Source organism: Macaca fascicularis, chromosome 4 (genome assembly GCF_037993035.2).
Source record: "Macaca fascicularis isolate 582-1 chromosome 4, T2T-MFA8v1.1".
Classification (NCBI taxonomy): domain Eukaryota; kingdom Metazoa; phylum Chordata; class Mammalia; order Primates; family Cercopithecidae; genus Macaca; species Macaca fascicularis.
In genome coordinates this window covers 159621397-159646400 of record NC_088378.1, presented here as the reverse complement: position 1 = coordinate 159646400, position 25004 = coordinate 159621397, and the positions used below count along the sequence as shown (strand labels likewise).

Here is a 25004-nt window from a genome sequence, read left to right as displayed (position 1 = left end):
GTGATGAGCTGTTCACCTTCACTGGTCATTTCTCTCACTTCTTTAGTGTGTGGCACAGTGCTCCCTAACATCCCACATTTAACGCCCCATCAAGTAAAACAGGAGTGCAGCAAAATATCCAACAAGTACTTGCTCCTAGGAGCAATTCAAACACGTTTTGTTCAATAATGGTTTCATTCCAACTGGCCCAAAGAGAAAAAAGAGTAAGGAATTTTTTAAAGCCTGCTTAGCAAGATGAAGCCTCAGAAGGCAGTTGGCTTATATTTAAACACGTACTGCATCAACAAAAGCCAAATCTGAGGTGTCAACAAAAGGAAGTCACTCTTATTCTAGAAATAGACCTTAAAAGTAACTAGCTTGGTGCCAATTAGAGGCAGGGCAAGCTTACTTACGCACTGCTGGTTAACACACCCACTCGCCCTGACTAAACCACTTTAAAATCGGGGAGCTATTTTCTAACAACCCTTTTGAAATGCTATTCAGAGATGAACTTTACATTTCTATGTCACTGCAAGATGCTGCTCCCCAACACAGCAACACCAGGCATTTCAATTAAATAATTTTATTGGGGGGAAAAAAAAAACCACTGTGAGCACCAGAGCAAGAAAAGTGTATTATTCAATCAGTTTCCCAGATCACATGCCAAGAACACAACGCTCAGGGTGGGCCTGGCAGACGGTCCACAACCAGCAGGTGCGTTCAGCTTGAATGGACCGGGGTTCCACAGTGTTTGTGCCACAAGTCAATGGCCTTGCTCACGATCGCGTCTGAGCTGTCCTGGGGAATCTGTGGACAAGCAAACCAGTCTTTGTGAAATTGTAGTGTTGACAACTTCAGTGTCTTCCCTCATTCGCTGTGGCATAAAATTCACTACCATGGGAGTTTTCACTGTTTTTCAGAAAGTGACAGCATAAAAGGCTGTATCACATGCTACCTGAGGACACGAAAGGGCTCCAATGTCAGCCCGCCTGGGTTCAAATCCTGCACTGCTCACTAACTGTGCATCCCCAGGCGGGTTACCTAAGCTACCTGGGTTTCAAATCCCCATCTCTAAAATGGGGGAAATGATAGCCCGACTTCGCAGAGCTGTTCACACTATGACATGAGATAACCCATGGAAAACACTTAGCACAGGCCTGGCACTGTTAGCCACTTCTGGTTATAATGATGATTATTCGTTTATTCAACACATATTGACTCAGTACTTTATTATAATTTACCAGGCCATTATTCAAATGTTCATACTATTTTAAAAATGAATAGATTTGTGATTCTGTGAAAATCATTCAGGCACAAGTCTCTTTAATCCTATTTCTTGCCTGATAAAGGGTATTCCAAGATACAGAGGGAGGGAAACGTTAATTTCATTACCATTGCCTTTTTCAGCAATATGCCAGGTTAATACTGTATATTAATAAACCCAACTGGGATTACACCAGAGACAGTAACAGAAATGAAATGGCTTACAAAATCCTCCAACATACAGAATCCCTTTTGAACTGACAAAAATTACTCATTGTAAAATGACAGATCTCACCTTTTCCTTTTCCTGACATGACTGATGATAGTCACATGGAGGATGAGACTCTGGTTCTAAGTGGACACATTCACAAGATGGTCTCAGACCATCATCTCCCAAAGACAGGATGCAAACTAATCCTCAGGCCAACTTTAGGCCAAACTTTTTCAGGGAAAAATGTTTCTTATAATGTAAAAATATACTGTATGATTTCTCTGGAATAATCTAATGTAACAGGAAAATCTGACTTGCTAAGGTGACTTCATTTCTAGATTCAAAATCAAATCATATTATTTCTCTTAAATAATTTCTCTAAAATAATCATTATTATAATTATTCTCTGAAACAGTCTAAGGTATTATTTCTCTGAAATAATCTAATTATTATTTCTCTGAAATAATCTAATGTAGTAGGAAAATCTGACTTGCTAAGATAACTTCATTTCCAGATTCAAAATCAAATCAAAGCACACTTACATTTTCCAGAAACTTTGTTATCTTCTCTGCACTGTTCAGTGCCATAACTTTTATTTTAAAGGTTAATAAAATTTCGACAGCTACAAAAACTAGGATCTTACAGGATCCACTCACAACTTTATCCCAAACCCTACAAAAATAAGGAGATATAATCAAATTACATGAGTTTGAGAATATGCTTAGCCTAGACATCTCAAATTACAAAATAAAATCAAATTGCTCCAATTTTATGTAAAAGTTTCAAAGAACAACTTTTATGAAATAATCATCAAAACAAGAACAAAATACAGAAGCCATCTGAAATCTATTCTAGATACAATCAGCACTAGAAGGAAAAAGGGAAGTTCACTAAAAATTACTGCTCCACTAGGTATCCACCAAAATCATACTCCCTCATGTTGTGAACCTGACATTTTTGAGGAAGAAAAACAAAATCCTAAACTAATGGTATATATTCTGCTAATATTCCGTAATGCTATAATTATAGCCTACTAAGGGACAACAAAAGATGTACATGAAATGAGATAAATTCAGTTTCATTGCCAGTGATTCTGGGGACAGACTCCTTAAACTTCTCTAAGGGCTTAACGAGCCAGTTACTGATCTATAACCACTCTAAAATAATAATTCTGATCATTCCCATAACTCCTAAAAGTTGGTATTCTACTTGATATACTTAGTTACATATTATCTTATAATGTTCTCTGTGTACTGCACTATTCAGTGCCATAACTTATTTTAAGAGTTACTGTTCTACTACATCACAAAGTCTTAATGGGTGGCACCTGGACTCCGAAATACCCAGACATGTCTGAAACTGACTGGAAGAACTTGGTTTGAGTCTCAAATCTTTGACTGCCTTCAGCTTCTTTAAAGATACCATGATGAAACTAATACTCGGATTTCTGCTAGAGGAGGATTTGTCACATTTCTGGAAAAGAGGAGCTGACGCTTATATAAACTGGTGGAGACCATTTTAGGTGTGACTATTTCATGGCATCTAATGCACTGAGGGCCCTCAATTTTTCTAACTATATATTCAAGAATAAGCATAATCATGTGCTGTTATGGTAGCTGCTGGAGGACTGAGCTTCAAATTACTGTATTGTTCTAAAGCAAATTTATACTCTGAGGGATGACCGCATGAAAGGCCAGAACTCTGCTCTAATGCCAAGCCTTCAATATGTCTTCGAAAGACATACTTGCCTCTGTAAACTGGATTCGGGCAAACATCCCGCAAAGCACCTCTTGAACCAGAGATCATAAGGAAGTTTGGGCGCCACGCAACACATCTTCAGATGAGTCAGCAGTCTGCCATCTTCCAGATTCAAGTATTGTTCAAACGCTTTTGGCTAAAGATTAAGCAAGAACAGAGATGATTCATTTCCTGTGTCATAGCATCATCTGATATTATAGTCTCTGATGGAAAAAAAAATTACATGCTGAATTCAAGGAAGTATTAGAAAACAAAACTTCAGAATTATCCAAGTCACTTGTGACACAGCAGTTTCCTAGGTCAGCCCTAACTAAAGTAACAAACCATGCAAGACTGAGGAGTTTCCCAGGACACAGGGCTCTTTCAGTGCTAAAACAGGGGCGGTCCCAGGCAAAATGGAATGGTTGGTCACCCTAATACTAACCTCACTAGCCAGATTCAACAACCTAAGGCAAAAGTCCAAAGCAAAATCCAATTGTTCTGAGGAGCTAAAGAAGGCCCATTATATTACTGGCTGGTCTAACGAGCAGCAGATTATATACTAAGGAAAAAAGGGGGAAAGAGGAAAGGTGAAACCAAAGAAATAGAGTGGGATTGGAGTGGGGAGAGGGCACTAGGAAGAATAAGACAAAAAGTGATGCTGATGAGAAGGGGCTGACCAGTCACCAACCATCCATACACTGCCCTGGATTGAGCACCACTGTGCACCAGTGCCAAGCAGGCTCCCACAACAGGGATGTCCAGAGGGTGAACTCTGTATTCAACACAAATGTGACTAAGATTTCTTAGAATTCAAGGGATAACTCAGAGGGAACAAAGCACCTGGATTCCACTTGGTAGCCTCTGTCTCATGAGGCCAGGTGGCAGCCAACACTAGAGGACTGGAGAGCTAATAAAGCCAGCTCCCCAAACCTGACCAAATCCATCTTGCATTGGCTGCTATATTTAGGTTGGCTGCTATATTTAGGGTCCACTGGCTGAGAAGGGGTTTAAGAGTCAAACCCTAAAGTCCACACTCACTATCTGCAGGAGTACAACCAGAGCCCGCATCACTTAAGCAAATGTAAACGTTTATTTTACTCAATATCTATAACTCTCTGCTTCTGTCAAAGAGGAAATTCATCACCTTTACAAGGTCCACTATAGTCAGAGACTGCATTTCATACAATGAATAAAGTGAAAGGTAAGAGAAAATCCCTGCCTTCAAGGAGCTTACAGCTTGAGACATACAAGTAAAGAGGTAACTACAATACACTGTAATACTGTGATGCTATGATGGGAACAAGCACAAGATGTTGGGTACATCCAGGAGAAAATCCTAACCTGGGCTGTAGGAAGCAGAAGCAGTTTCTCAGGAGAGCTGACATTTGAGCTGACCTCTGAAGAATGGACAGGAGTTAGCCAGGCAAAGAGAGGCCCATATCATAATATCTGGTCCAGCTTTCCCCTTTCTTTTTCAGGATATCTCTTTTTCCTGTTTATCCAACCTCCCTATACTACCCAACAGTTCCTAGAGTTTCTCAATAACACTGCAGACAACTTCCCAAACAAGGAATTGTGGTTGGTTTTGCAAAGTGACTCGGTTGAAAACACACACACAGAGTTATATATTATGTCTCAGAGGAAAGAAAATTTCATCCAAAAGTCAGTACAAATAATAGACAAGATGGAGATGTGTGAACATTTTAAAACTATGTATTGCCTTTTTCCTTTATCAGACAATAAGCTCACAGGGGGAAGGTACTGTATCTGTTTTGTTCACTGCTGGTTCTTCAGTACCTAGCACATCACTTGGCATGGTAAGCACTCAATATATAACTGTTGAGTGAGCAAATCAATACCGTGAATTAATATAAAGTTGTGAATACATCAATCGACATCTTAACAATTGCTCAATGTACATCTTTTTGCCAATATCTAATTAATTTTTTAAACTTTTTCCTGGTTTATTATAGCCTATTATAAGAAATCTTGAAACTATATGAAAGAATAAAGAGCATATAGACATCAAGTATAATCACACTCCCAATGATAACTACTGGTAATACTTAGGTTATAGTGCATCTATCCTGCATACATACAGACACACTTCTCTTTCTTTTATTAGTTGAACTCACACTGAATACATGATTTAGTATTTTTCTGTTTGCACTCAACAAATTGTGGACATTTTCCCAGGTTAATGAATAATCTTAAAGGGTTAATATCCCTACCAAAAGAGAGCTTTTTAAAGTGGAGAAGGAAAAAAGTCAAGAACTCTATAGGAAAAAAAAAAATGCACCTGCCTCTTACCCATATAAAAACATGCTCCACCTACTTACAACAGAATAAACGCAATATAAAATTCCACTGAAGTATCACTTCCTACCTATCAGAATGGCAAAAATTCAAGACTAATGACATACCATGTTGGCAAGGCTGTAGGGAAACAATCTACTGGTTTTGAGGATGCAAAAGACCATGAGCTCTATGAAGGGGAATTTGGCAATATTTAGCAAAGCAATATATGCATTTACCCTTTGATCCAGCCGATCTATTTTTAGGGAATCCAACTCAATACACTAGCAAGCACATGAGAAGCTGCATGCACAAGTCTATTTACCAGTAACACTGTGTATAACAGCAAAAGACTGAAAACATCCCAAACAGCCAACAATAAAAGACGGGTTGAATAAACTACATTCACAATAGAACAGTATGAATATACTAACCTGAGAATATTGTGTAGGCTGGGCGTGGTGGCTCATACCTGTAATCCTAGCACTTTGGGAGGCTGAGGTGGGTGGATCACTTGAGGTCAGGAGTTCGAGACCAGCCTGGCCAACATGGTAAAACCCCGTCTCTACTAAAAATACAAAAATTAGCTGGCCGTGGTGGCATGTGCCAGTGATTCCAGCTACTTGGGAGGCTGAGGCAGGAGAATCACTTGAACCTGGGAGGCAGAGGTTGCAGTGAGCCGAGATTACACCACTGCACTTCAGCCTAGGTGACAGAGTGAGACTCCGTCTCAAAAAAAAAAAAAAAAAAAGAATATTGTGTAAGAATGTACACAGGACAGTAGTATGAAATCATGACAGGAATGAGGAGTATCTCTGTCTACTAATATGGCATGATCTCCAGCATATAGCAGGTAAAAAGAACAAGATGGGAAGAATGTGTACTGTATGCTACTGCTTCATCTAAGAAAGAAGGTGAATTCAAATACATACGTGTATATGTTTTTTAATGGAAGGAGCTAATATTTATATTGCCTGACCTTTTTCATACTTAGCAAATGATAGATACCATAGATGTGATTTATAATAGATAGATGTAATTTATTATAACCATAATTATGTTTTACTTCTAAACATTTAGGTTATTTTCAGTATTTCTATGACCCCCATATTCTTACTTTATGAAGACAATAAATACACATCATCAACAGAAGGAAAAACGTGACAAAAATAGGTACTTAATCACTCTGAGAGGAATTTATATCAAACTTAGGAAGAAGTTGTTAATAGTGAATATAAAAAAAACCTCTTTAGCAGAGCTTTAAAAAACTGTGTCTATAGCAATAAAACAAAGATCACTTACGTTAATGATTAACACAATTAAGTTTGAGATGGTTTAATAGGAACCTTCCATGCCACACAATTGAAGTTGGCCTCTATTCTCCTTGACAAAGAGAGACCTTGTCAAAAAAAGCAGAATTCAATATGAAAAGTTTGTAAAGAGAGAGGCTATGATGCAATCCTCGGAATCAGAATAGTATGGTAGAATAAACACATCATCACTCAGGGGTATCCTTATCTTCTTCTGAGCCTATCATTGTCCACCATACACACATTTCCATAGAACTAAGCAGCAACCTAAACTGTGTGTTATAAGATAGACTAAAGATGGTTTCACTAGAGAGAAAAGTTTAAGCAAATCACTTAATGCCTAAATCAAACAGCAAGCGAGACAAAGGAAATTTAAGTTTTTTATACATTCTGGATGACTTTTTTAAAACTTCATAACTACTTAAAACTACGTGCTAGACACTGTAATGCATACACTAAAAGAAGCCCCATTTTTAAAGATGAGGAAACTAAGGTTTAAGGGACATGAAGTATCTTGCTGATTCTAAAATTCATTTCTGAAAAGAAAAAGGCAAGTTCAAGAATAGCCAAGACATTTTTTAAAAAGAGCAACAATAACAGACTTTCCTTATCAGCTATCAAAATACGCTAGAAAGTTGTACTAAATAAATCATGTGATATTGGCCCAGGAATAGACAAATAACTCAATGGAATAAAAAGGAGTCCAGAAAGAGACATAAATATATATATGTGTGTGTGTGTGTATATGTATGTATATATGTATGTACATATATATACACACACACACATATATATACACACATATGGAAATATATATGGAAATCCAGTATATGATAAGGTGGCATTTCAAATCTGTGGAAAAAGGATGAACTGACAAATTCACAGTGTAAGTGCTGTTCTACTGCTTACTAACTGAGACCTTGGTCTTACTTAACTTCTCTGTGCTTCAGTTTCCTCATCTGTAAAAACAAAGATAATATGCTTGAATGAAGCAGCTCACTAACAATATAAATTCAGCACTGCCTGATATGAAGTACATTCTCAGTAACACATAAACCAGAGGGGAGAAGAAGAGGAGGAGGAGTGACGTGTTGGTAGAAGTAGTGGTGTTGCAGGTGAGTGTAAGAGTTAAATCCAATATGTGTCTGATGCCAATCAGAAAGATAAATCCCTGACAAAGAGCTAAATTTAAAATGTTTAAGCATTTTTAAAAGTTAGGAAAAAACAGGCTGGGTGCAGTGGCTCACGCCTGTAATCTCAGCACTTTGGGAGGCCAAGAGGGGGTGGATCACCTGAGGTCAGGAGTTTGAGACCAGCCTGGCCAAGACAGGGAAATCCTGTCTCTTAAAAATTAGCCAGGCATGGTGCCACACACGTGCCTATAGTCCCAGCTACTCAGGAGGCTGAGGCAGGAGAATCCCTTGAACCCAAGAGGCGGAGGATGCAGTGAGCCGAGATCATACCACTGCACTCCAGCCTGGGTGACAGAGCAAGACTCCATCTTAGAAAAAAAAAAAAAGGGAGAGAAAAAAAAAAATATATATATATATATATATTTAATCTTGGGGTTGGAAAGGGTTAATTAACCAGTAAGACACATAAAAGCAAAAAAAAAAAAAAATGCTGACCAGTCTCATTGTATCAAAACCTAAAATTTTGTACAACAAACAGAAAGTATTTTCAACAAACATAAGGGATAAGGATAAATATCCAGGGTATAGTCGACCCTCGTATCCATGGACTCAACCAACCATGGGCCAAAAATATTTGGGAAATAAAAAATGGATAGTTGTGTCTGTACCAAACAGACAAAGATTTTTTTGTCATTATTCCCTAAATAATACAGTATAACAATTTACATAGCATTTACATTGCATTACGTATTATAAGTAATCTAGATTTAAAGTATACAAGAAGAGATGTGTAGGTTATATGCAAATACTATGCCATTTTATGTAAGGGACTTGAACACCCATGAATTTTACTATTTCAAGGAGTCCTAGAACTAATCCCCTACAGAGAGTGACTATATACCAATAATTCTTACAAAGAAAAATGTCAACAAAACAATAGCAATATGCAAACATACTCAACTTCACTAGAAACTGAGGACAGGTAAATTAAAATGAGATACCATTTCACCATCAGGTGGAGAAAAATGTAAGACATTGATACTATCACATATTGGCAATGGGGTGGAAAATGGGAAATCTCATCATCTGTTTGGTGGGAGCATAAATTGATATGGTCTTTGGATGAGCAGTCAGGCAGTTTAAATTTTAAATATGACAAAAATTAATGAATAGATTTTACATATGTCTCCCCTCTGCTTGAGCATCTGCTTCTGCTCATAGGTACCAAGCCTAAAGAGATACGCGTACACACAGGGAGCCTGTACAAGGGCATGCTTACTCTCAGCATGGATCTCTTATGTTTAAATACGGGAAATTCGTAACAGGAAATGCTAGGAGTAAATATTTTTTAATAGGTGGTTCTTAACGAATGCCTTCCAATCTTTAACTACACTTCAGAATTGGCTGGAGCTTTTAAGAATTTAGAATTCCAGGGCCCTACCTTCAGAGATTCAGATTTCACTTGTCTAGGTAGAGGAAAGGTGATGGTAATTTTTTTTTTTTTTTTTTTTTTTTGAGACGGAGTCTCGCTCTGTTCCCCAGGCTGGAGTGCAGTGGCCGGATGTCAGCTCACTGCAAGCTCCGCCTCCCGGGTTTACGCCATTCTCCTGCCTCAGCCTCCCGAGTAGCTGGGACTATAGGCGCCCGCCACCTCACCTGGCTAATTTTTTGTATTTTTAGTAGAGACGGGGTTTCACCGTGGTCTCGATCTCCTGACCTTGTGATCCGCCCACCTTGGCCTCCCAAAGTGCTGGGATTACAGGTGTGAGCCACCACGCCCGGCCAGTGATGGTAATTTTTAAAAGCTCCCAGGTGGTACTAATAGGAAGTCAGGACTGAAAACTAGTGATTTGTCTATACTGCCTTGGAAAGTTCTCCAAGGCAGTAAGTTAAAAACAAAAATAGAACCATAGGGCCATATGAACAGTATACTACTTAATGTGAATAATCCCAGCACTTTGGGAGGCCAAGGCGGGCGGATCACGAGGTCAGGAGATCAAGACCATCCTGGCTAACCCAGTGAAACCCCGTCTCTACTAAAAATACAAAAAATTAGCCAGGCGTGGTGGCGGGCGCCTGTAGTCCCAGCTACTCGGGAGGCTGAGGCAGGAGAATGGCAGGTACCCGGGAGGCGGAGCTTGCAGTGAGCCGAGATCGCACCACTGCACTCCAGCCTGGGTGACAAAGCGAGACTCCGTCTCAGAAAAAAAAAAAAAAAAAAAAAAAAAAAAAAAAATTAGCCAGGCGTGGTGGCGGGAGCCTGTAGTCCCAGCTACTCGGGAGGCTGAGGCAAGAGAATGGCGGGAACCCGTGAGCCGAGATCACACCACTGCACTCCTGCCTTGGTGACAGAGCTAGACTCCAACTCAAAAAAAAAAAAAAAGAAAAAGAAAAATCATATATACATGCACATAAGAGAATCTTGAATAATACACAAAAGCTAATGACAAATGTTTACCTCTTAGAAGGGGAAGTGGGCAATTGCAGGGATCAGGTGGTTAGTCCAGGTCTAGGGAAATATGGATTCATCTGAATTGCTTAATTTCTTTTGAGAATGCATTCACTGCTTATGTTACGAAAAATAAAGGATGAATTTTTAAAGAGTAGCATAAACTATCAAAATGCTACTGACTTACTCAAATATTAAATAAGAAAAGCTAATTAGATCATGGTATGATAAAACTGAGACCTCCTCACTTAATTAGGCAACTGATATATTTACATAAGCTCCATTTCCATGCTTAAATTATTTTTACTGAAATCAACAAAGTGGATCAAATTTCAAACTCTTAAAAATCAAATTTTGCTTAGTTGAAATATATAAAAACTGCTCTTGTAAGTGCTCTCAGAAGCTGAAGAGTCTTGCACATTGCCTTATTAACAATTAACTGCAGTGATCCTCAATGGCCATTCAACCATCATCACTGCCCCGCATCTGGTCTTTCACCCTATACCACAGTTACCACTTTCAGTAGAATTTTAAAAAGAAATAACCCAATGATTTAAGATAAACAGATTTATTTTTATAAATGAGATAAATAAGAGAAAAAAAACTAGAAAAAAAAAAAGAAAATGGCAAAGGAAGACTAGCTTGTGCGATGCAGCAAGCACCATTCAGTGCTCTGCCTTCCCAAGCAAGGCTATGACAGAAACAGCTCGTGCCTGCCACACTCCCATGTGCTCCTTCTATGTCACTCACAGAGCCCCTGTTTTAGTAGGAGATCACACGGCTTTTTTTAAAAAAGAACACCTTTCCCAGCCTCTACTGTAGACAAGGCAGCCAAGTGACACAGTCCTGGTCACTAACATATAGTTGACCCTTGAGCAACACAGGTTTGAATTGCAAAGGTCCCCTTAAACATGGATTTTTTCCCACTTTTGCCAACCCCTGAGACAGCAAGACCATCTTTCTCTCCCTCCTCCCGCTCAGCCTACTCTACGTGAAGACAAAGAGAATGAAGACTTTGTGATGACCCACTTCCACTTCATAAATAGAAAATATATTTCATTTTCCTTAGGATTTTCTTAACATTTTCTTTTCTCTAGCTTACTTCATTACAGGAATATAGTGAATACACATATAACAAAACATGTGGCTGGGTGTGGTGGCTCATGCCTGTAAATCCCAGCCCTTTGGGAGGCCAAGGTGGGCGGATCACTTGAGGTCAGGAGTTCGAGACCAGCCTGACCAACATGATGAAATCCTGTCTCTACTAAAAAAGATACAAAAATTAGCCAGGCATGGTGGCAGACACCTGTAATCCCAGTTACTTGGCAGGCTAAGGCAGGAGAATCATTTGAACCCAGGAGGCAGAGGTTGCAGTGAGCCGAGATCACGCCATTGCACTCCAGCCTGGGCGACAGCATGAGACTCCATCTTAAAAAAACACAAACGGAAACAAAATATGTGTACAAAATATGTGTTAAATGACAGTCGATGTTATCAGTAAGGCTCCAGTCAACAGCAAGTTATTAGTAGTTAGGTTTTGGGGGAGTCAAAAGTTATATGCAGAGTATCAACTACGCTGGGGTTGGGTCAGTTCTCTTAACCCTCCACTACTCAAAGGTCAGCTGTACATGCAGAGAGAAAGCCTAATGGGCCACAGACTTGGCTGGCCTGTCCCTCTTATTCCTTTGTGTTTACCTTTGCCTTCCCTTTCCTTCTGTCCAGAACACAAATGTCATGGCCACTGGTCCAAGAGCCACCTTGTGAGCAGGAGGGGAAAGATCATGCCTACGAATACTGGGGCAGAATGGCAGGAGTCTGCAGCCCTCTCCATACTGTGGTTCTGCAGCACCAGCTCTGCACTGCCTGGATTCTTAGCTTCTGGTATTTGGGCTTCCCATTATATGCAGCCAAATGAAAACCTTAACTTATACAGATGGATTACTCTAGACCAGCGGATTAATAGACCAGAATAAGGAATACTATAGAGCAGGACTGGCCACCTATGGCCTGCAGCAGGGCAAATCCAGCCAGGAACATTATTTTATGCATTGTCTAAGGTTGCTTTTGTGCAACAACAGCAGAGTTGAGTGGTTACAATAGAGACCATCTGGCCCACCAAGCTGGAAATATTTAGATTATATGGCCTTTTACAGAAAACACTTGCTGAGTCCTACTGTAAAGGGTTATTCATAATTGTAGCAGCCTCAGGAGGTAAGAGCACTCCCTGAAGACCCCCAATACCATTGTTCACTCTCCAATAGCCTAAAAAAAAAAAAGTCCTCACCAACTGGGGTAAAGAATCCCGGTACTTGGTATTTAATTGGTTCACAAAGCGTCGGGTGATCCAGTAACAGTCGACGCTGTCTTCCACCATTTCCTCCATGGCTTTAGCTATAGCAAGAAATACTTCATCTTCTGGCTCCTGAAAGATTAATAATACATCTCAAGAGGAAGGCAGTGAAAGAGAGGAATACATGTTTCTTTAATAAAAAATGAAACCTTGCTCCCTAAATTTTGGAAAGGCTACATTAATAAATCAAAGCGGGATCAAAAAGCACAGAGTCCATCCCTGAAGAGGGGAGCAAGGGGGAGAAAAGGATGAGTAACTACAGGGTCAGTGCTGCTTATGAATGACCAGGTTTCAGGCTGAGTGTACAGAGATGCTCCAGCTTCTAACATTAAGCCCCTCACAGAGTCAACATAAATGATAAGCAAGTCACTGACTCTCTCCACCCAAAAATATCCTCAGTACTAGGTGAGAATGTCTTTGAAAAGGGTGTAGCAAACGGCACCATCAGTAACTGGAGACATTTTTCAGCACAGTAATTTGCAAATACTGAAGAGCTCCAAAAAAGACTAATAAAGCATTTGCTTTATTTCAAAGCATTCACGCATACCTTCAGAATTTTGTTCCATCTTAAGCAGTAAAAAAGTTAAAATGTTCCTAGAATCAGAATTTTGGGAATCAAAAAATGGCATTTCTCAAACCTTGTGTCAATACTCAGAATGCGAAAGTAAACTCTCAGGGAAATTTCAACAGAGAGATCTTAGAAAAACTGGGACCTTATTTGAAAACCTCTTCTGTTTTCAAACACCATATCGTATACAAAAAGCTTTACATTTTCATCTAGGATTTAATAGCTGAAGGATTTTAATGTTAAAAAGAAACTAAGAAGTATCACAGTTTCCCCTAAAAAGTACCAACTTAAATCAAAATTGTCATTTTAATGTATTATTTCATTCTAAGCCCTTCTTTCAACTTGTTAACATTCTATAAAATGTCAAGAAAAACAGAATTTAAATCATAAGGAATAAATTTTCTCTAAGCATTTTATTAATGTGTCAGAGGAGAATGGAAAATAAGTAGGAAGAAAAGGGAAAGGAAAAATCTCCTTTCTTGGACTCCCGTGCAGTTCTGTGCACTGTGCTTGGCACCCACAAAGGTGGCATATCACTGACTGCTCCTGACCATTGACAGGTCAAGAGAAGAGGACCCAGGTCATCCTTCCTGGCCCTGTGCCGAGCACTGCTGCACCCTCTTATTAATGAATTAAAAAATGAGGCAGAGTGGGCGCTAAGTAGGTGCTATGGTTCAAACATCTGTCCGCTCCAAAATTTACGTTGAAATTTAATCCCCAATGTGGCAGTATTGAGAAGTGGGGCCTTTAAGAGGTGACTGGATCATGAGGGCTCCGCCCTCATCAGTGGGTCAATTCATAGATTAACGGGTTATCACAGGAATGGGACTGGTGGCTTCCTAAGAAGAAGAGAGTCCTGGGTGAGCATGTTGGCACGTTCAGCCCCCTCACCATGCGATAACCTGTGCCACCTCAGGACCCTGCAGAGAGTCCTCATTAGCAAGAAGGCCCTCACCAGATGTAGCCCCTGAATCCTGGACTTCCCAGCTTCTAGAATTGTAAGAAATAAATTTCTTTTTAAAATAAATTATCCAATTTCAGGTATTCTGTTATAAGCAACCAAAAACAGACTAACACAATGAGGACCATGACTGGGGAGACGTGGGGTGGCAGAGTCCAAAACACTCACTCAGAAGCGTGCCTGCCTGAGGCTGCAGTAAAGGTGTCTCAGCTTGGAACACAGACAAGCTGAGTAGCGGTGAGGGGGAACCTATACCCTGTCATCTCAGTTCCTTGAACTAACAGATGATCTAATTTAATTTGATATGTAATTTAAGAACTTGTGTAGTACTATCAACTTCCCTTTGCCAATAAGTGACATTTAAAGATGATTGCTTAAATTATTCCAATTATTTTTTAGGGACCTTCTCTCTCTTGATAAACATAATAAATACAAATGATCTTTATTAGCTCTAAGGTTTGTCCATGGATACCCCATCATTAACTTCAAAAAATATAAGCTATGCAATAAAAATAAATTTTGTAAAATAGGAGTGTTCCAGCAAATCCATTTGAACAATTCACTGTTTTAGCCAAACAAATAACACTTCAATTTCATACTGATAGAAATAAAGAAGGAGAAGGGAAAACTCTCCCTTAGAGAAGAATGCCAACTAATACATGCAAAAAGAATGAGGGAGTTAGATCACCATTTGGCAACCAGCATGGTAAAAACTGGCTCAGGCAAGAATAAGAACCATTAGTGGATGGCTATTTACAAGTCTCAAAGTACTTCCCCACAGTTACTTATTAATTACAAAGAGGAAAATAGTAACCTTATAGTGGAGAAACTCCACAGACACCATCTTACCCAAGTGATCACAGTTAGCAGCAACAGTAATGAGTCTCATACTTCTGTAGTATTCCTGCCAATAATGCGTGACCAGAGTTTAATCATGGAGAAACATGAGACAAACCCAAACTGAGAAATGCTCTACTGGCCAGGACTCTTCAAAAGTGTCAAGGTCATGAAAGACAAAGACCGAAGAACTGTTCCAGGCCGGGCACAGTGGCTCACGCCTGCAATCCCAGTACTTTGGGAGGCCAAGGCGGGTGACTCACCTGAGGTCGGGAGTTCAAAACTCCGTCTCAAAAAAAAAAAAAATTTTCCAGATTAAAGACTAAGACGTGGCAGCTAAATGTAATGTGTGATCTGGAACTGGATCTTGGATCAGAAGAAGAGCATCAGTGGGACATCAGCAAAATCCCAATGAGGCCTACAGAGTAGCTCCCAGTATTGTGACTCTCTGGTTTTGATCATTACATTATGGTTGTATGAGATGTAACATTTGAGGACACTGGGAGAAGGTATTTGAGAACACTTTACTATTTTTGCAACTTTTTTCTACATCCAACATTATTTTAAAAGTTAAAAAATAAAACTTTTTTAGAAATAGTCAAGTGAGAATACTCATGAGCAAAAGTTCAATAAGGAATAGGATACTTACATAGCGGTTTTCAAGTGTCTCCCCACAAAGAGAAACAGTAATTAAAAAGGGAAAAATAAACAATTTCCAGTGGAAAACTCCAGCAGGCACCACCCTCGCCAAGTGATCCAAGTTAACACTACCTCTTATGGGGCAAATCCACACTATGTGTCTCCTGATAAGAGTCACAGAAAAGGAGATAGCATCACCCACCTGGTATCCCCACCAAAAATGAATAGCCTGAATCTAATCAGGAGGGAGCACCAGACAAACCTAAATTGAGGGGCTTTCTTCAAAGCATCTGATTATGTCCTTGAAAAATGTCCAAGCCATGAAAGATTAAAACAAGACAGAACTGTCCCAAGTCAAAGAAGACTAAAGCAACATGATTACCCAGTGCAAAGCCTAAACCAGGATCCAATCCTCACCCAGAACTTTGACTGTTTGCTTATTTGTGAAGGCATTATTGGTCAAATTCAAATGGAGTTGGTAGATGAGATGTTACTATTGTATCAATGTTAACGTCTTAGTTTTGAGGACTGTACTATGGCTATCTACAGGGGTGTCCTGTCTTTAGGAAGTGTACACTGAAGGAATTTGAGGTAGTAGGGAACCCTGTCTGCATCTTATTCTCAAATGATTTAGGAAAAAAAAAAAATGTGCTTAAAAAATACGTCTTAAAATGACAAAGCAAAACAGATGCACATAATGTTAACAACTGGAGAATCTGAGTAAAGGGTATATGCAAATTCTTGGTAGTATTCTTGCAACTTTTCTAGAAGTTTGAAATTACTTCAAAATAAAACGTATTTTAAAAAAACAAAAAAAAGGAAGGTTGGGTCAGAATGTGCATGGCCATGAATGCCAAGTAAAGATGTGTCACTTTTATACTAATAACAATAGGGAGCCACCGAAAGGTTTTAAGGCAAAGCATGATGTAATCAAAGGCTGGCAAGATGGAACAGTCTAGAGTTGAGTTTAGTGTCCAACAAAAGCGACCACTAACCAGTGGAAAAGAGGGACTTCGAGGTAACTTCCCAGACTCCAGCTGATACATGCGGAGACAGACTTCAGCCTGAGGTGTGGCATCACTAACAAAGCGAACGACTTTCAGGGCATGAAGGACATCCAAGTACTGCTCCTTACGATACATCATCACCTTGGCATGGGACTCATGGTGTGGAGGCAGGATTCCTGGAGATAATAGGAAAAACGAAAAAAACGAAAAAAGGACAAAATACTGAGCCATCGCTCCAAATCCCTCATCTATGAAAGAGGATGCTGTGAGAAGCGACCCAACACGGTTAGGCTAGAATTCACACAGATATTTAAGTACCATATAGAATCTCTTTTAGAAATTCTCACTATAAAACAATTTTAAATGTGAAATATTATCAATGTTTGAATGCTGAGGCATCATTGATATAAGAACACTGGCAAAGCCCTTGAATAAGTGTGCCGCATACATTCAAGATTAACAACCACATCAATCATAACAATGGTTTAATTTAATTTATGGCAGCCTCAGGCTGCCTTTAGCTCCCAGAGGGTCTCACCCTAGTCTTTGTACTTGACCCCTACATCTCAGAACCACCAACAGCCCATTGAATTCTTCTCTTCCCCAACAGTTAAAACTTGCTCACTAAGTATCCTATCCTCCAGGTCACAAAAGACCTTAACCTTCATTGGTGAGGTCACCTTACATGACATTTCTATGACACATTAAGCTCATTAACCCATTTAAACATGGTGTCATATCTTTTTTACAAACAAACGGCTCTGAGAAAACACAGTGGAAAGACCACTAGACAGGCCAGCCATCCGGGTTCTAGACTCAGAATAGATAATAATAGGACTCTCAAATGTGTTTGTCTTTCTGGGCATTTGTTTCCCCATCTGTCAGAGGCAGGAAACGGGATAAGCATTCACCAAATGCTTCTCCACAGAATGCTAACCCCAAGAGAAAACAAAACGCCACCGTCAAACAGATTTGGGAAATGGTGACAATGAATTTTCATGGCTCTAAGTTTTGCCATAAAGAAAAACATTTTAGGCCAGGTATGGTGGCTCATGCCTATAATCCCAGCAGTTTGAGAGGCCAAGGCAGGCAGATCACTTGAGCCCAGGAGTTTGAGACCAGCCTGGGCAACTGAGTGAAGGTATCTGAGAAACCCTGTCTCTACAGAAAAATTAGCCAGGTCCGGTGGCACATGCCTGTAGTCCCAGCTAGTCAGGAGGCTGACGTGGGAGGACCACCTGAGCCTGGGAAGTCAAGGCCATAGTGAGCTGTGATCGTACCACTGCACTCCAGCCTGGGAAACAGAGTAAGACCCTGTCTCAAAGAAAACAAAACAAAACAAAAAAACATTTTATTTACTCGAGCCTCATTAAACTTAATGAGGCTCCACAGAAGCACAGACTCTGGATCAAAGTTGCTGGGTTTAAATTCCAGCTCTACAATTAACTGGCTGGGTGGTGAGCTCTAGCAATCGCTTTATCTCCCTATGTCTTAGCTTCCCCATCTGAGAAACGGGAATAACAATACCTAATATCATACAGTTGTTGAGATGAATAAACAGATCAATATACACAAAGCATTCAGGAGAGTACTCGGCAAACACTAAGCTAGTGTAAGTGTGAGCTAGTACATTTGACTATGAATCCCTCTTTGGTGCAAAATGCCACAGGTTTAGTATTCTAAAGAATACCCCAGAAAACAAAAACAATAGTAGCTAATATGATACCATGTTAATGTTAGAAAAAAGCCTTGCTTAAATGTTCTTTTCCCTGAAATAAATCTGTAACTCATCATTGCTATGAGACTGTGAGCCAGGCTTCCAGAAGAGCCAAGGGAACATGCTAAAGAGTCTCCTACATCTCGATTAATACAGATTAAACAGCTGTGACCAAACCCTCATCACACTTGTAGAGGCAGCACGTTAACCCTTAAACCTGTATTCTAAGAGCTGGTCCTAAAAACCCTCTTTCTGATATTTAACTAAAATAGTATCAGGAAGTAGGCATTTGAAGTAAAGATCCCTAAATAATCAAAACTCTGGGCTAGGAAGAGTCAGGCTGTGTCCTACACAGCGTGGCAGGCTCTAAACTTCCAGTGCCTTTTCCTCAAAAAATAACTATGACATGATAAAGGAAGGTGGGCTGGGTGCGGTGGCTCATGCCTGTAATCCCAGCACTTTGGGAGGCCAAGGCGGATGGACTGCCTGAGCTCAGGAGTTCGTGACCAGCCTGGGCAACGTGGTGAAACCCCATCTCTACCAAAATACAAAAAATTAGCCGGGCATGGTAGTGCGCACCTGTAGTCCCAGCTACTTGGGAGACTGAGGCAGGAGAATCACAATCTATCTTACCTTCAAATGAGTTTCAAAAACGTAAGCTCAAATCCTAGCTCTGCCATTTACAGGCTATAATGCCTTAGGCAAGTTATTTAGCCTCAGAGAGTCTTTTTCCCCACCTGCAAAATTAGGATACCAATACCTCACAGGGGATTCTAGGATTACTCTGTACAATCTGTGTAAATGACTCAGCCTACTGATAGGCACACAGGGATGCCCAATAAGGAGCAATCATAGTTTATATTCTTCAAGGAATTTAGTCCTCACCACTATGTTACAGTTAACAAACTGTAAGTTTTGTTTTTTGTTTTTTGTTTTGTTTTGTTTTGTTTGGAGACGGAGTCTCGCTCTGTTCCCAGGCTGGAGTGCAGCGGTGCCATCTTGTCTCACTGCAACCTTCACCTCCTGGCTTCAAGAGATTCTCCTGCCTCAGCCACCCAAGTAGCTGGTACTACAGGCGCATGCCACCACACCCAGCTCATTTTTTGTATTTTTAGTAGAAAGGGGATTTCACCATGTTGGTCAGGACGGTCTCAATCTCCTGACCTCGTGATCTGCCCTCCTTGGCCTCCCAGAGTGCTGGGATTACAGGTGTGAGCCACTGCACCCAGCCAAAAATACTTTTTTTTAATGAAAGAAAAGGAGGATGGTAATGGATAGGAATTATATGCTCCAGCAAGCTCAGCAATGGTAGGGGAAAGAAAATCTTGGGCTCAGAAGGGATGCTGCCAGTTACTCATGGCACTTAATTCATGTTTTCCTCCATAGAAACTAAGTAAGATCAGTTTTCCTTCTCATTCAGCCACTCACACGGCCGGAATTTAGTCATTCACACTTCTAGGGAGTATTAAGTCTCCAATTCCTCTTTGACTCATTAGGAAGTTATACCTCTATAGCTGAGAATCACAAAACATTACAAATTTAGAGCTAAAAACTAGGAGTAATTTAGCTCAAAAGCCTCAGTTTATAGATGCAAAAAATGAGTCCCAGAGGGGTCGCCTTCCTCCAGGTTACCCAGCTGATAGCAAAGCCTAAACCAATTATCATTTCTCCTAGTCCAGTGCTCTTCCCAGATCTTGTCTCAGGAACATACACTATTTTCTCTTCTATAGTATCATTAATAGAACAGAAAATAATGAGCGGTAATTGAACCTCCTGGGGAAGATCCAACATTCAATAAAAGGCCTAAACAAATTTTCCTTTTTCTGACTGATAAGATAGCAAATGATCCCATTATTCAATATTTTTGAAGATAAATCTTCCAACTCCTGGGTCTCATACCTAGAAGCACCTTCCATACCAATGCACGGTACAGGGACGGGAGAGGGAACCTCTGACTAAAAGTACAAAGTTTCTCTGTATCTAGAGGAAGAAGAAAACAATTGTTAGAAGCTTTTCATGCTGATCACAGTATGTCAAAGCACATTTCATTTTTTAAAACTGAAAGAATAGTTAAGACATTTCTTTAGGGGATATCTACCATATGGTCAGTAAGTTTAGAAGAAGTAATACTAGTCTGATTTCTAGCCCAAGACTTCTGCCAACTAAGTTATTTAAAAACAATTTGCGGCCAGGCGCAGTGGCTCACACCTGTAATCTCAGCACTTTGGGAGGCTGAGGCGGGCAAATCACTAGAGGTCAGGAGTTTGGGACCAGCCTGGCCAACATGGCGAAACACCATCTCTACTAAAAATACGAAAATCGGCCAGGTATGGTGGCACACACCTGTAGTCCCAGCTAGTCAGGAGGCTGAGACAGAAGAATCACCTGAACCCAGGAGGCAGAAGTTGTAGTGAGCCAAGATCATGCCACTGCACTCCAGCCTGGGCAACAGAGTGAGACGCTGTCTTAAAAAATAATAATAAAAATAAAAACAATTTGCATTTTACAGCATTGGAGATGCATTTTGCATATATTACTACATTCCCTATAACAGTGGTAGTTATTAATTACAGGGTTATTTCATTTAATTCACATTGCAAGCCTGTTAGGTAGTTCTTGTTCTAAAAATGCAGAAACTGAAGTTCAAAGCAGTTAAATGATTTGATCAAACTAACACAGCTAGTAAGTGGTGCAGTCCACCTTCAAAACCCTACATTTTCCAGTAAATTACAGTTAGTTCCCTGACCCTCAATTCTTCTACTTATCAAAGGAGAATACCAGACATACTAAAGCAAAGACTGTACAGTTGAAGATCAAAGATAAGGTGAGAAGTGTTTCAGAAACTTTAAAAGTACTCTATGCAAATAAAGTATTATCTTTAAATATGGTTCAGTTTATTTTACTTTAGTCAACAACAGACCTTATTCAGATTGGCTTAAAATAAACTAAAATGTCAATATACAATGCACTCTTAGTATTTCCATAGAAGAAAATCATGGGCTGAGCGTGGTAACTAATGCCTGTAATCCCAGCACTTTGGGAGGTCGAGGTGGGTGGATCACTTGAGGTCAGGAGTTTGAGACCAGCCTGGCCAACATGGTGACTGTCTCTACTAAAAACACAAAAAATAGCTAGGAATGGTGGCGCATGCCTGTAGTCCCAGCTACTTAGGAGGCTGAGGCAGGAGAATCGCTTGAACCCAGGAAGCGTAGGTTGCAGTGAGCCCAGATCGCACCACTGCACTACAGCCTGGGCAACAGAGTCAGACTCGGTCTCAAAAAAAAGAAGAAAAAAATCATGACCAGAGTTATTGCAAATTTACCTAGATAATACATATAGGTTCAATTAAAGAAAAAATATTAACGACTTTCTTAAGAAACCTTTCAAAAACTTCTGACCCTCAGTGAAATATGAATTTGAAAAATCTATAACTTTTCTCAAAATACACCATTCTGCTTCAACACATCACTAAAAAATACAACAAGCAACCAATGCTTCTGGATGTCTTTTAAGAAAATACTTACTTCAGAACATGTGGAATGACTGAGAACCAATGAGATTAATTTTAAAAAGCACTCACCCAGACGGTCATCTTTTAGGAGAATTTCTAATGATTTCTTTTCTTCAACTCCACGAAACCCCACTTTCTCATAATATACTGAACGAAAGTTTCTCTGAGAGTCGTCAGTCATATTTCATTCTTGGAGGAGACACAGAAAGAGAGAGAGACGAAGGAGAAAAGTGAATGTAGAAACAATGAGTCAAGAATTAGAATAATTTTCAATGATGTTCTCCACCTTTTCAATAAATCTGATGTACCCTTGCATAGGACCCAATATTAAAGATTTCCTTTTACTCAGTTCTACAACCATCCACCTATGCATCTTGGCCAAAAACCAAGATATACGTTAAAAGTTCTCTGAGCTGCTAAAATAGATGGCACAAGGTTTATGCACTAGGTTTCCCACTATACCTATGAATGCCTAGCACAATAGAACATTCTGTAGTCATTATAAATGTGCAAAGAAAAAAAAATAAGTGAAATGGAAGCCAGGCAAGATATGTCAAAAAAAACTATACTCCAACAGTATACACTATGATTTCATTGTTTGTTTTTTACAAATTTCATGTATTTTAAAAATTAACACTCTATTCCAAAATGTTAGCAATGGTTATCTTTAGGTAGTAGGATTCCAGATGATTTTAATTTCCTTTCTTTAGCTTAGTTGTTTTTTTTAAATGGGCATTTTGCAAAATGAAAAATTAAGTTATATAAAAGTAAAAAGCCACGAGTTCCTCACTTTTCTTTTAAACACAATTCTATTAAGTGTAACTATCAAAATTCAAAACTTACAACAGATAAATTGCATTAAATTATAAGGAGAAGAGAGTAAAGAATGTAGCCGATTGACAGTGATCCTAAAGTCAGAGTTGAAGCCAGAAAAACGATTTAAAATCTATCGCAAGAACTCAAAAAGTTCAGTGGTCTCAGGTTCCTTCATAGTAACCTTCATAATACTGGAGGTAACTCATCCAAAAAAAGACCAAGTTAGATTTGGCGTTTCAAGAACAGAAAAGATGTGATGCATTTCCCAAAAAAGCACGGCACTGCCTCACGCAAATGCTTCCAGGCTCTGTGCACAAGAGTAAATCTTCAGGTTTAAACATCCTGAGACGTCCCCAGTGAGCAGGGGAGGGCTTCCTTCCTTATTGAAAAGATATCCTCTGAACTGATCCAGTCACAGGAAAGATTAGGATTCGTTTAGTAAATGAAATGCTAAATGGCTCTGAGCTTTCGGGAGCAGATGCCTTAAAAATAAAAAAGTCAGCAGCATAAAACGCGTAATGAGTGTGGGGATTTATTTTTTTTTAAGGCATCCAAACAGTTGCATGACGATTCGGTCGGTCCCTGTTGTCTAAGGACACCCATTCTTAGATTGCACTACAATGACAAAGGCATCCTCTAGGAGGAAACATTGCAAATAAAATCTCCTGCCCATGCGCGTCCACCTGATGGGAAAAGTAAAAACACCGTGGTCCAAGACCCCAGGTCCCATTCTCTCTCTGATGGATGCTTCACCTCTAGAAGTGGAAACACGCCCGGGTTGAGACTAAGTGGTCCGGAGAAGCAGAGGAAGCCGTGCCCTGCGCGCTGACTGACCGCCGGGCAGGCGGGCACCGTTGGAGCCCAGGGCCAGGAGGGGCGAGTCCTGCGGGAAGGAGGGAGATGGCGGGACACCTGGGACACCCGTGCGCGCCCCGACGGCCCGGGAGACAAAACTCAGCACCGCCGCCGCAGCCGCCGCCGCCGCCGGATGTGACATCAACTCCAGGTCGAGGGGCGGGCACTGGGCCGGCGCATGCGCAGAGGGCGCGCGCAGGAAGCTCCACCCTCACTCCGGGAAGCTCGGGGTTTCGTTGGTGAAACCCGACGGGATAAAGGGCTAGACTCGCCTCCAGGCTTGTGTAGTTTCTCCCACCCTAGGCACCCGGGCCCTTGCTACCCTGCAAAATCTCGCGACCATTTATTCCGGCCGTCCGAAGGCGCGTGCCTGGGTTGCACTGCCGTCTCCGGCCCTCGAGGTTCCTACCTAGGGGAGACCCGAGCCCTAGGGCCATACTTAAGCTGCCTGCGTGCAGGACCCGAGTTTTGCTTTTGCTAATTTCCTCCCCGCCCCGGGTGTGTGGGAATAAATGGAAGACCATCTGAACGAGAAGAGCAAAGGCGTCAGCCACTGTCCCTTGCCTTTGGGGAGGGACGCAAAGGCAGACAGAGGAGTGGGGACGCTTTAGGGTGGACAAAAGGGAAGGCTTTAGGTGTGCGCAGACCGGAGTCTGGAGGCAGCTCCCTAGAAGTGAAATATCCCAGGGATTGGTTAGGGGGCATAGTTGCCTTTCTCTGGTCGGTCCTAACTTGGAAGCAAGGACAAAAATTAAGAAAGCGATCAGTTATTAAGTCCTGGCCACTGGAGCCCAGTTGTTACAGAAGTTATTGTTCAGCTTCCTAGACTGTTGCTAGAGACGGCAATCTGGCTTCCTGCAAGTCTGATTTAGAGCAGGCAGGCTCCCTGGGTTGCTTATTGTAGATAACGGACTGGTTTTCCGGGCAGGTTGCTGCAGGTTGTGGATTAGAGGTCTGTTTTTATATTAGGTTTGGCCATTGTCTTAGTATATTCAGCCTCTCAGGTAAAATACTATAAAATGGGAGAAAAATGAAAGTTAAAAAAAAATATATGTGCTAAATACAAGCTCCGATTTGTTATTAGTAGGTCTAACAGAACAAAGTTACTCTTTAAAGTAGCTACTAACGCTTACAAATGCTTGCTTTCTATTTCTGTGCTTGCCTCACTGGTCCACCGGCTGAGCAGCAGCGCCCAAGTAGGTTTTTAAACCGCCAGGGTTTGAGAGAAATCCCCAGTGATGGGTATCGTCCCTTTGAAAGTCCAAATCTCTACCAAATAAACCACACAGATGCCAAGCTTTAGAGGAAACTTAGGACTATCAACAGTGCAGAAGTCCAGTTATAGTGCAGACAAATGTGTGGT

The 25004-nt window shown here is 40.5% G+C and overlaps 1 protein-coding gene across 11 annotated transcripts in view; it reads right to left on the bottom strand.

Moving 5' to 3' along the window:
- Positions 1-23773, bottom strand: part of TBC1D7 (TBC1 domain family member 7) — a 47196-nt gene extending 23423 nt beyond the window's left edge. For 4 of the 11 annotated variants that reach the window (XR_012434238.1, XR_012434241.1, XR_012434239.1 and 1 more), the window contains exons 1-5: positions 23540-23773; positions 22040-22159; positions 20359-20439; positions 16731-16918; positions 12665-12802 (exon numbers count right to left, since the gene is read on the bottom strand). Coding sequence is in view for 6 of the 11 variants with exons in the window: in XM_015449891.4 (XP_015305377.2) it covers positions 700-786; positions 1996-2125; positions 3202-3347; positions 12665-12802; positions 16731-16918; positions 20359-20439; positions 22040-22151 (882 nt within the window). In the remaining 5 variants the exon portion in view is untranslated. Of the gene's footprint in view, positions 1-546; positions 787-1995; positions 2126-3201; positions 3348-6795; positions 6888-11623; positions 11809-12664; positions 12803-16730; positions 16919-20358; positions 20440-22039; positions 22160-22813 lie in introns of those variants that run through there. The other 7 variants (XM_015449891.4, XM_005554023.4, XM_074038864.1 and 4 more) reach the window with 7 other exon arrangements.
- Positions 23774-25004: the final 1231 nt, after the last annotated feature.